General features: G+C 42.5%; 2 protein-coding genes across 6 annotated transcripts in view; both read left to right on the plus strand.

The window, feature by feature from the left end:
- Positions 1-657: 657 nt before the first annotated feature.
- On the plus strand, positions 658-6251 carry ndnl2 (necdin-like 2). Of its 4 annotated transcripts, none has more exons than XM_019876582.1 (11): positions 658-834; positions 1712-1775; positions 2836-2955; positions 3025-3088; positions 3341-3420; positions 4271-4365; positions 4447-4523; positions 4608-4650; positions 4724-4786; positions 5479-5593; positions 5732-6251. In XM_019876582.1, exons 1-11 carry the CDS (start codon positions 761-763, stop codon positions 5822-5824), a joined length of 888 nt encoding a protein of 295 aa, XP_019732141.1. In that variant the 5' UTR covers positions 658-760; the 3' UTR covers positions 5825-6251. The 4 variants fall into 4 exon arrangements, with proteins under 4 accessions (XP_019732141.1, XP_019732140.1, XP_019732142.1 ...); XM_019876581.1 differs by having other exon boundaries at positions 659-834; positions 2833-2955; XM_019876583.1 differs by lacking the exon at positions 658-834 and adding an exon at positions 861-898 and having other exon boundaries at positions 2833-2955.
- Positions 6252-8272: 2021 nt separating this feature from the next.
- The window catches only part of LOC109519815 (solute carrier family 22 member 7-like), a 6285-nt gene continuing 3026 nt past the window's right edge, over positions 8273-11531 (plus strand). Inside the window, exons 1-4 of one of the 2 annotated variants that reach the window (XM_019876579.1) lie at positions 8273-8918; positions 8996-9099; positions 11033-11187; positions 11308-11476. In XM_019876579.1, the coding sequence (XP_019732138.1) occupies positions 8538-8918; positions 8996-9099; positions 11033-11187; positions 11308-11476 (809 nt within the window). In that variant the 5' untranslated portion in view covers positions 8273-8537. Of the gene's footprint in view, positions 8919-8995; positions 9100-11032; positions 11477-11531 lie in introns of both variants that reach the window. The other variant, XM_019876578.1, reaches the window with a different exon arrangement.

Here is an 11531-nt window from a genome sequence, read left to right on the forward strand (position 1 = left end):
TCTGCTGCCCTCTACTGTATGCTTTCTTTTAGTAATGTTCGTTTTTCCCCCGGCCAAGCGGAATATGGTCTGCGTCACATCTGGGATCTGATGGTTCAGAGGAATGTGTATTTTTGTGAAAAGAAAGAATATGTGAAAACTGCGAAAGCGTGGAACTGCCAATATGGAGTAAACATTTTTGACTGTTAAATATCAACCGCTTATCCGGAACACACTGTCATCTGAGAAGTTTGCCATTCAAACCGTACACACTACCGGAGAGAAACAACTGTAACGTGTATCATTGAGTATTTCACTGTATTATGTATCACCAGAGGAAGAATTGTGATCTGCCATTAAAGAAAGCAAGTTGCAACAACTTTGTATGCATAGGATTATTGGGGAAATCAGCAGGTAGAACAGAGCGAAACCGAGAGATTTCTTTCCCCAATTGCCACACTGCTATCCAGAAGGAGGAGGAGGAGGGCGAGAAGGAGGAGGGCGAGAAGGAGGGCGAGGAGGAGGAAGAGAAGGAGAAGAAGAAGAAGGAGAAGAAGAAGAAGAAGAAGAAGAAGAAGAAGAAGAAGAAGAAGGAGAAGGAGAAGAAGAAGAAGAAGAAGAAGAAGAAGAAGAAGAAGAAGAAGAAGAAGAAGAAGAAAAAGACGACGACGACGACGAAGAAGAAGCAGCAGAGGAAAATAAAAGAGGAGCAAATGGCTGCGTGCCCAAGCAATGCTAAGCTAGGAGTGGCAAAGGCGACAACCGCATTCCGTGTGTATGGATGTCAAGATATTCTAAAACAAAGGATGTTGCCATTGCGCTGCATAACGTTGCGCACAACGTCGTATACTTACGATAAGAGAACTGGGAATAACAGTTAACAAGTAAATCAAAAAATGTTGGCCATACCCCCCATGTGGTAAGTATTCAAAGGACATGTTTTTACATTGACAAATAAGTAAACCTCACGTTGGTCGGTTAAGACAAGATGAGCAAGTTACGACCGAATTTCAATGTCAATCAATGCAATGCCTTTGAAGGGAATGTTGCCTCCCGCCCCTACAACATGGCCGGCACGGAGGCATGTCGATTAGCCGAGCTGTGGCAGCGTCCTGGGGTAGCTGGTCACAACTACTGATTTACAAATGAATGGACTCAGCTTCGCTGCTTCCTCACCGGAGCAAGAAGTGAAGCCGCCGGTGGACATCTTACGTTGCCACGACTACCGTGATTACATTTATTTCTTTCCGGCATCTACATGTTATTTACTATCTCTACGGCGAACATCCCACAGCGCGTGAAATTCGCTTTTAGCAATAAGTGGGAGAAAAGAATTGCGATTTCAAAATTTCCTCTCTAAAGTATATCTCCGAGGGCAATTGAAAGATTTGTCTGATTTATGTTGCTTAGAACGATTAACAATGAAAACAAGGCTAAAACCACCAAGAAAAAAAATTTGCGGTGGAAAAAAAAATAGGCTTGGCACTAACTGTGGCAACGCAAAATGGCTGCCCTTTGGCTTCAGCCGCGCGGTACAGACCAGTTGTTACTCCGTCATATATAAATAAAGTCCGTGATCACAACAGCGGGAATTTTTATCTTCGTAGTACAGTAACCGCACGTCGTGTAACGTTCGCTGGGCCGGCTAGCATCAAGGCTCCTCGCATGCAAGTTACTATTTAACGTTCTCGACGTCCCCCGGTTTCAAGTGCCCTCTTTTTTTCCTTTCAAGTCAGTGTGGTACCATGTCGCAGAAGAAAAGATTGTCCAAGACTGAGACCTCCTCACCGAGCGAAGTAAGTCGTATCCCCCATATTTGACACTTCTTTGTATTACTTTTTTTTTTTAATATAAACGCGAAATGATCCTCGTCATTTTATGTTGAATTAAATTTTATAGGTATGTACCGGTATGTAAAATGTCAGAGATTGATTTATTAAATGAGACCATTATTATTATCATCATATAGATGTTTTTTGTCAGACAATTGCAGTGATATACTGTACATGCCATTTTCTTGTGACGTGTTAAGAAATTATGACTCTTTAAAAGCGGTGAAAGTGCACCATTTTCTGGCAGTCAGGATCGAGATTTATCCATTGAATCAGATGCCATTGATATTAGGAAAAACATTTTCATTGGCCTGCTGCTTTAAGAGACCTAACCAGCAGTGCATCCAAAGCATGTATGTGGATTGGCCAATTTATCATATTTGGCAAATGCATAAACACATAAAGATCTGCTAATAAATTTAAATAAATGGCCTTACTCACTCTTCCAAACAATTTCAAAGTTGTGATTAAGACCAGAGCACGTGTTCGATGTCATCAGTAGCAGTGTACATTGGAAAGGTGAATAATACTGTATTAGCGCAGTGAAACATGGAAAACAGTGGTTCCGTTGCCACACAAAATGCGATCAAGAGTGTGGCTCGATAAATGACCACTTTCAACAGCTAGTCAACCTGTCATGTTTCGGTCATGTTTCTGTTATTGATAGTTTTTTGCTTCAGTCATGGTTTTGGTTTGCTACTTTGGATTATTTTGGGGGGGTTTTCTCCGTGTTTTATTAAATACAATTCGTTAAGTACAACCTGCTCCTCCTTCCTGCCTGCTTTTTGGGGTCCTCCACCACCACGCAAAATGTGACAGTTTGCATTTCATGAGGACATATAGTGAGTGACCTTGCGAGTGCCAGTCAGAGACTGTGGACCGGCCAATGGGGTGGCAGTAGAGATAAGCAGATTGATTTTATTGTGACGACACATCCAAACACAACCGTAACTTCTAAAACAGTTAATGGGCATACTGTTCTTTTTTTTAATGCCATTTGTGCCAACTTTGTTCTTGCTAGCAGAGACAAAGCAGCACTTCAGGCGCTGTATGTGAGGATGAAGATGCAATGTTCACTCAGCCGAGCACGTCACAGGTCCAGAGAAGCCTTGAGAAGCTCTCGCCTTCCCAGGTTGACCAAAAGGTGGGCTCACAATTAGACAACATTTAAAGGGATTTTTTGGTTCACACAAATTGATTGGTGTTTTCCCAGGCAGCTGAGGTGGTGAAGTACATCCTGGTGAAAGATCAGAAGAAGATACCCATGCGACGTGCAGGTACATTTCTGCTGAGCACATAACGGACAACAATTTATCTTAAGATGTCACACGACTGCAACTCGTACCCAAATTTACCGTTCGAACCTGCCGCAACGTGAGACGTTAAAATTGGGAGTTACAAAGGAGAGGTTAAAGAATGCAAGTACCGCTGCCATAGGCATTTGACTAAATTCCTGTGATGGGCACAAAGTAACCATTTATCGAAAGTGTTTTGTTTGAATTGATTAGGCTGATTTGTTTTGGTTTCAGACTTGGTGAAACACGTGATCAAAGAATACCGAAATGTGTACCCTGAAATCATGAAGAGAGTGGCGCATACCTTTGATCAGGTTTGTCTCTTCTGTGAGCTCCACTGGCAACTAAAGCTGGCCCAAAATGTTAATTTCATTCATTGTAAGCACACCGTGGCTGCGATGACGGTGAATTACCGTCCTTTTGCAAATGTGCATCCATCCGTTATCATCATCATGCGCACGTTGCTTTTTACTCTTGCCGCGTCCACCTAACTCGGGGATCAAACCCGTGCCGCCATCATGTCTCAGCACCATATTTGAAGGGATAGGAAGTGAGGTTTGTATACAAAGGTGACTTTAAAAATATGGGTGTGAGACTGATAAGGTGAGCAGTCTGTGGCGCACACTGACACAAAATACATCATCACACACACCAAAAAAAAAATTTCTTTCCACTCTATCCCTGATGGCTAACTTGGTCGCAGTCTACCAGACTGCGATGGACCGGTTGGGCACTTCCGATGTACCGGGAGAGATTAACTTTAATCCACGCAGAATAAAATTCTGCCAGCCATGCATGTCCTTGATTTCGTGCCAAGTGTTGACCCCTTTAGTATCGCCACGCAGCTGACATGGCTCCAACTCCCATCTGCCTAGAAGCTAGGTGTCAAGGTGCTGAAGTGATATTCATGTTGTTCTTATGGGAGCATTTTAAGTGTATGAGGAAAGACGGACGTATCTTCACCGATCCAGCCTCTCACCCACAGTCAGCTAAGATCATCTCCAGCTCACCTTCGACCCCAATGAGGATAAGCAGCAAAGAAAATGGGTGGATGGACAAGATATGACGTGATCAGAAAATGTTACTGTGTATAGCATCAGGAGTTACTTAGTCACAAAGTTATGCTTACTAACACAATTTTTATTGTTTCATTCATCGGTTCAGGTTTTTGGTCTTAAATTGGTCAATACAGACACAAAGAATCAATCGTACATCCTGATCAATAAACTGGAGGCAACAGCTGGAGCCCCGTCCTTCAAGTAAGTCCTCCACAGATGCCTTTCCTCTTTGAAAGCCTTCAAAATGTCTCATCGGTCTGACATTGTCACTTGTCACTGCAGCTCAGTGGACCCGAAGATGGGACTGCTCTTTGTCGTCCTGAGTGTTATCTTTATGAAAAAGGGCGTGGCCAGAGAAAGTAAGCCGCGTCTCTGTCTCCGCCGCGTCTCTGGCGTGTCCCTCACAAATGTGATTGAATCGGCCGTCTTGTTTTTGCCTGCAGGCCTGATGTGGAACATGCTCGGGAAACTCGGCATTAACCCCATGTAAGACTTTCATCGTTTATTTTTCCACCGACGCTTGACTTCTGCTCGGTGATGACACAAACCATACTTGTAGAAAGCAACATGAAGAATTTGGCGACGTCAAGAAGGTCATCACAGATGAGTTTGTGCGTCAAAGGTAAGATAAGATAAGAAAACCTGTATTTGTCTCACAATGGAGAAATTCGCAATCTACAGCACCACTGCTTTGAATATGAATCCACTTTTAATTACACAGCATTTTCCATGTTGGTTCCTTTTATGCATAGTGACAGAAAAAAAGGGTGGGCAAATTTCCAATTTTGCATGGGTGGAAAGGGGCTTTTTTTGAAATGAGTTCCCGGAATGGACAACAGGTGGCAATGTGTGTGTCATTTTAAAGAATTGTTTAAAGTGTCAGTACTTAACTGATGCACTTGTCATTTTCTGATGAAATGATTGCTTTTTAGACAGCTTGTTTAAATACTAACTTTAAAACAAAATAAGATTCAGCGACTTGACAATGTCCATATGAAGTGACTCACTGTACCAGTACAGTACAGTCAGTTTATTTTCTCATCAGAGGTTGAGCCCTGGTGTGTTCAGAGCCAGCTTCTGTAAGACCACAGATTCTGGTTTATACCACACCACACAGCAACTTGGAGGAACGTGCACATGCAGGCATGAAGTCATCATGTGTCTGGATGCACACACACTCCACACACTTGTTTTTTTTTTTAAACCATACGGTCGCCATCGCAAAGCAGGTGTTAGCACCACAAAAAAGAAATGTTGTTCAGAGCAACAATAGTGCTTTAGCTAGTTCGTGTGTGTGTGTGTGTGTACACTCAGGTACCTGGAGTATGTTCCTATTCCTCACACTGAGCCACCTCAACACAACTTCCTCTGGGGTCCGCGTGCTGAGGTGGAAGTCTCCAAGGCCAAAATCCTTCAATTTGTGGCAGAAGTAAGTACCAAACTATTGGGAGTTATACAGTGATGTTATTAGTCCCCTCCAAAAGTATTGGAATGGGTGTGTCTGTCTGTGTGTGTGGAACTGAGCGAATATTTGACATGCCACTGATGCATTTGCGTTTCTTGTCAGCTTCATGACCGGGATCCTCAGAGTTGGAAACATCAGTACACAGAAGCTCACAGCAGTCAAGACAGTCAGGCAAGCTCGAGCAGCCAAAGATGAATTTTGGTTTTATAACTTTTAATGTATTCGATTTTGTAAGCTTGAATGTTTGTTCTCATAGTGTCGGCATATCTTAGTTGATCTGTTTTAAAGTTAACATACCGAACGTTTGAAATGTTTTAATTTTACCACCTGTACGTTTCCGCTCATTAGTCAAATAAAATATTTTTGCATTGGCATTTTCATTGATGCGAAGAATCGCACCCATTTCTGTAAAGTGAAAACAACATGCACGGTGACGTTGATTGAATTGAATTTGTGACGGTACTTTTATAGTTCAGATGAAAGTGGACTATTCGCCAAATGAAAGATTAACTCACAAAATGATGTGTATGTATCACTTGGCACTTCATGGTATGTGTTATACATTGGATATAAAGTCTACACACCTGTCTTGAAATGGTAGGTTTTGGTGGGTTGTGCAGTAGTTTTCAAAAAAATGTTAATACATTTGTACGCATTTAAATACCTTCGAACGTACTCACGAGTACGTTTGAGCGTATTTGCCAGTCAAAATGTTTGGTGGTCCACATTGACAGCTCCACGCTTCTGTAGGATACAAACCATTTAGAATCATGAGACTTAAATAAGAACATGATACCGCAATCATGTTCAAACCAGTAAGCCACACGTGTCCAAACTTTCTTTCATGGGCCATATAGAACCTGTCATCTGAAAACTTTCAACAAAAACAAAGTTCCTTTTGAGATTTGTTCTCCACAGTCCTGAAAACTCCCCTAAAATTATACTTTCCCTCTGTTAGTCCCCAAAATGGGGAAACAAAGATATAAAACTGAAAAAAAAAGACAAAGGATGGTCCTTGTTGTTTGCATGAAATTGTATTTCCAACATCCATCCATCCATTTTCTAATCCGCCTATCCTGAAGAGCTGACGTGCTGGAGTCTATCCCAGCTGTCTTCAGGCAGTAGGCGGGGTACACCCTGAACTGGTTGCCAGCCAATCGCAGGGTACACAGAGATGAACAACCACATTCACAGCTTGGGACAATATTGAGTGCCTATTTAATGTACCGTGCATGTTTTTGGAATGTGGGAGGAAAACCCACGCAGGCACGTGTAGAACATGCAGACTCCACACAGGAAGGCCTGAGCGCGGAATGGCACTCTGGACCTCTGGAATGTGTCCATCATGTCAGTTAATAAATGCAAAATACATACAGATTTTTTTTCACAGCCTTTAAAATGGTCTCAGTCTGGTTTAATCGGCTTCAGAATCAAGGGGAAAATTGACGACTTTATGGTTGTACGGAAAATCTGCATTGACACCCTCCATGAGGAGAAAAAGTCTAAATAAATTGCAAATAAAAAAATTTAAAAAACGAACATGGTATGAGGAAGAAAGGGAATACGTGGGTGGAAAAGGTGCACAGGGATGACTGTGGCCATGAGGGATTGTCAAGAAACAGACAGGGTTCAGAAATCTGGGCGGGCATAGTGAAATGAGGCTGAAGTCAGTGCATCAAGAACCACCACACACCAAAAGTAGGTCCCATTCTTCACCCGCACGAATTGTTGAAATTCCTGCAAGGACGGAGTCAAAGAAAAAAGAACAGCAAGCACAAGACCACGACATCACAGCACCGACTGAAAGGTTCTGAAGCAATTACCTTTGCCCCCCGATATTGTTCTTTCATGCTTACTATGTTACGGGTAATTACCAGAAGACTGCATATTTCAAGCAGAACTATTTAATGTATGTCAGAAAGATCTAGACACGGTCGTGGAGCCTTTTTCTGCGAGACTGCTGAAAAATGTCAGAATTTTTCCCAAAATGGTTCCTATGGTTTATACTCTCTTGGCTGCCTCCCCATCTACATTTTGTATTTCCTTGGGCTGTCTCTTATGTGTGATATTAAAATTGGTTTGGTGAACTGAAAACTGTGATAAATACACAAACAACGCAGGACTCAGCAAGGGGGGAAATACTTCTACAGGGCACTGTACATGGAGATCAATACCTTAAAAAGCATTTATTTTTAAGTTTGCCCTCATAAGCATTAGGTGGTAATACACTTTACACTCATCTTTAATTTTTGTGTATTTCTGCTTGATGAGTTGATCTTACATTTGTGTATATTTTAGGAATTTGTGTTTGTTGTTGCATAACCTAATCTGGTGTTTTATATGTTTGTATATGTTCTGGACTACTGGGGGTACTGAATGGAAGCTTTCCTAAATCTGGTTCCTAAATCGAGGTCTTTGATACTGACTCGTGTCTAATGTGCAGATTGTTGTTTGGTGGCTATTCCACCAAAATGACTCAAATTCACTTTGCCAGTAAATATTTAATTGAATAAATTGATGCCAGGACATTGCACAAATTTGTCAAAAGGCTACCTACATTCGAAAATAAAGCTATTTATATATTTTATTGATGTTGTTATATTTGGTCCACCTTTCTAGTTTTCTAAATTCTAAATTCGCATCACTTGTCGGTGCGTAGTACAACCATCGGACCGCACGTGGGAAACCGCAGGGGTTCCGCGCGATCCTCGTGCAAAGGCTGGAAGACGACGTTATGTCACATGGACCAACGCCCACAGTTGCGAACGCGTGGAACATATTAAATAACCCATTGTGAAAGCCCTGCCGAACTGGATCGGAGGCTCAGGTTCAGTCCCTCTCGGGGTCTCAATTACATTTTCTTCTGTGGGAACGCTGTGGAGGTGTTGTCTCTGTATACCCGCTCATCATGAAGTTCGAGGACATCATCTCTGACATCGGAGGATTCGGGAGGTTCCAGAAGATGATCGTGATCATCAGCTTCATTAGCCGCTTCACGCTGCCCTGCCACTTCTTGCTCAACAGCTTCATCGCAGCCGTTCCTGCGCACCGCTGCCACGTCGCCGCCCGAGACGACGGGGGGATCTTTGGCAATTTATCCCTGGCAGACCAGCTCACCGTCAGCATCCCGCTGGAGGAGGCCGGCACCCACAGCTCGTGTCGGATGTATGCCGAGCCTCAATATCATCTGCTGCTCAACGCGTCCGAAGAGATCCAGGTGCCCACCTTGCACTGTCAGGATGGATGGGTGTATGATAATACCACCTTCAAGTCCACTCTGGCCACCGAGGTGATCTTGTATTCCCCCAGTAGTTGACATTTCCTTCCTGGTTTTCCACGCTACAAATATGAGTGTGTTCATCTTAGTGGGACCTGGTGTGTGATCAAAGAAGCCGAAGCCAAGCCACTGCCACCATCTTCTTTGTTGGGGTGATGTTTGGAGCCGTGACCTTTGGAAGTCTGAGCGACAGGTAACGCAAGACAATCAGATTTTCGTTGTTGACTTAAATGGGGAGCGATTTGTGGCATTTCGGGATGATATCATATCATGATTTTACCACTGCATTAAGTTTATCAAGGTTCCCTGAGAAAGTTATGACCACGGTGGAGCACTAGGTCCACCGAGTTAAAAAAAGGATTTGTTTTATCCTCGTTTGTTAGGTCAAAATATTTCGTTTCTCTCTCTCTCTCTCTCTCTCTCTCTCTCTCTCTCTCTCTCTCTCTCTCTCTCTCTCTCTGAGTGACGAGATGGATAAAAACAACTGGATTTATTTGCTTAATTCACATTTCATAAATACAATTTTAATCAGAATACTGTGTTTACACCAGGGGTGCATAAAATATATTGTAAAGATTTTTGTTGTTCTTTTGTTTTATTTTACTTCCCTTTTTAACCCTGGAGAACCCAAGAACCCTTTTCTTCTTTGGAAAATGATGAATTATACATTAAATGACTGCTATATGCTTTAATCCTAATTCAGGATGAGGGCCAAATTTGACACTTTGGGATTTAAAGGTAGCATTTGAGTAGCAGAATTTATAGGGGCCAAATTGGACCCCGTGGGTTCTCCAGGGTTTTAAATACAGATCAAGTAGTTTGTGTCACATGGATTTTTGTCCATTGCTGTCATTTATATGGCCCATATAAATTGATATGTACCTTATTACCTGCATTTGTGCATGATTTTTGTTGTGGGTAAAGCTTACTAACGTGTTGGGATGAAGAAAATGTATTGAACAAGTGTCCAAATTTGAAGACAATCCAATGCAATTGTGAAATATTGGACAATATGTTGAAAGCATTGTTAGAAAGTGTGCGTTTGTATTTTTAACCCAAAACAAGCATGTTTTAATTTTCATTCTTATCATCTGAGGGCAAAAACAGTTGAAAATATGGAATTTGACGTGACCAAAAAGGATTTGTTGCACATTGATTTTTGATCTTGTAAATGACACACATCGCGGTAGTGTAATGTGATTACATGGAGCTCGCACATAGACACGGCGAGTTTGATTCCTGGCTAGTACCACAAGACTCCGCCAAACCAGGATTAAAAAAAAAAAAAAAAAAAAGTTGTGCAGAGTGTCCGAAAGCAAGACCTGCATAAAAATGTTTCTCTATAAAAGATGTGAGTCACTCTCTTGTCTGATGGGACAAGCTGAAAGTCGCAAGAAAAAAGAGACGTAATGTATGATTTTTCACACTTTCAAACAGTTCCAACGTGTCTTTGTAAAAGGCCTCTCGCGCTGGTCTTTCAAAATACACAAAGGATGCAGGGAGCGGTACTATCCCCTGCAAATGTAGAGTATGGCATTTGTCACCATGACGACCATCGGAAGTGCTAAAGCACTGTGACAAAGCAAGGGTTCTTCAGTGTTGCCAACTTAGCACCACATGTAGCAACTTTTTTTTTTTTTTTTTTTTAATAGACCTCTGTAAATTCTGAAACTCGCAGCAGAGCAGATGTTCACCCGCTGTGTCAAGATTGTCATTGAATGGTGCTTGCGCCAAAGATCATCCATCCATCCATCTGCCACTGGCAAATTTCACAATTTCCTCTTGGGCCCATAAGGATTTGATTGTGTAGTTTCACCCTTGGACGTGGCACTTCACCACCAAACCACCAAATTACATTTGCCAGCTCGCAAAACATTTGCACATGTGCCTGTTATCAGGAACGAATGTTTATCCGTGCTCACACTGTGCTCCAGAGAGTCAACTACAGTATTTGCTCCTTTTAAAAATGAAATGGACTAACTTCGAAGATGACTAAATAAGAATGGCGGGGGAAAAAAAAAAAACAATCTTTTTGTGTGTGACAACGTTGACCGTGACCAAAGATCCAAGCGTAAGGGTCAGATCATGACTTGACCGCCATGTGTTGACTTCCCGGTTCTGCTCAGGTTTGGTCGGAGGATCATGCTGCTGACATCCTATCTCTCCGGAATGCTGTTTGCTCTCACCAGTGCTTTCGCCACGTCCTTCCTGATGTTCGCAGTGCTGAGATTCCTTACCGGCTTTTGCATGACTGGCATAGCCATCGTCTCTGTGGTTCTCTGTACAGTAATTCTAGATACTCTAATGGCATTTTGTGTTCACCTCAACCTCTATTTGAAGTGTTGTTTCATTCATTCATCCCGCATCTGTGTGTCTGTGGGCCCTTGTAACCTTCATCCAGGTGTGGAGTGGGTGGACGTACAGCACAGAAAGATGGTTGGAATCATTGAAAGCTTTTCCTGGACATTTGGGAGCATTTTCTTCGTACCCATTGCTTACCTTGTGACAGACTGGAGGTGGCTGATTGTTAGCGTTACCTTGCCCGTCCTCTTGGGCATCTTTACATGGAGGTAATACAAAAAGCAGCTGGTCTCTCTCTCTCTCTCTCTCTCTCTCTCTCTCTCT

This window comes from Hippocampus comes, unplaced genomic scaffold (assembly GCF_001891065.2).
Source record: "Hippocampus comes isolate QL1 unplaced genomic scaffold, H_comes_QL1_v1.1 scaffold51, whole genome shotgun sequence".
Taxonomy (NCBI): Eukaryota; Metazoa; Chordata; class Actinopteri; order Syngnathiformes; family Syngnathidae; genus Hippocampus; species Hippocampus comes.

Coding starts and splice junctions, on each gene's coding strand:
- ndnl2 (XM_019876581.1), top strand. CDS start 761: ATGTCAAGATATTCTAAAACAAAGGATGTTGCCATTGCGCTGCATAAC. Junction 1,776..2,832: donor AGACCTCCTCACCGAGCGAA/GTAAGTCGTATC, acceptor TGTTCTTGCTAG/CAGAGACAAAGCAGCACTTC. Junction 4,524..4,607: donor AAAGGGCGTGGCCAGAGAAA/GTAAGCCGCGTC, acceptor TTTTGCCTGCAG/GCCTGATGTGGAACATGCTC.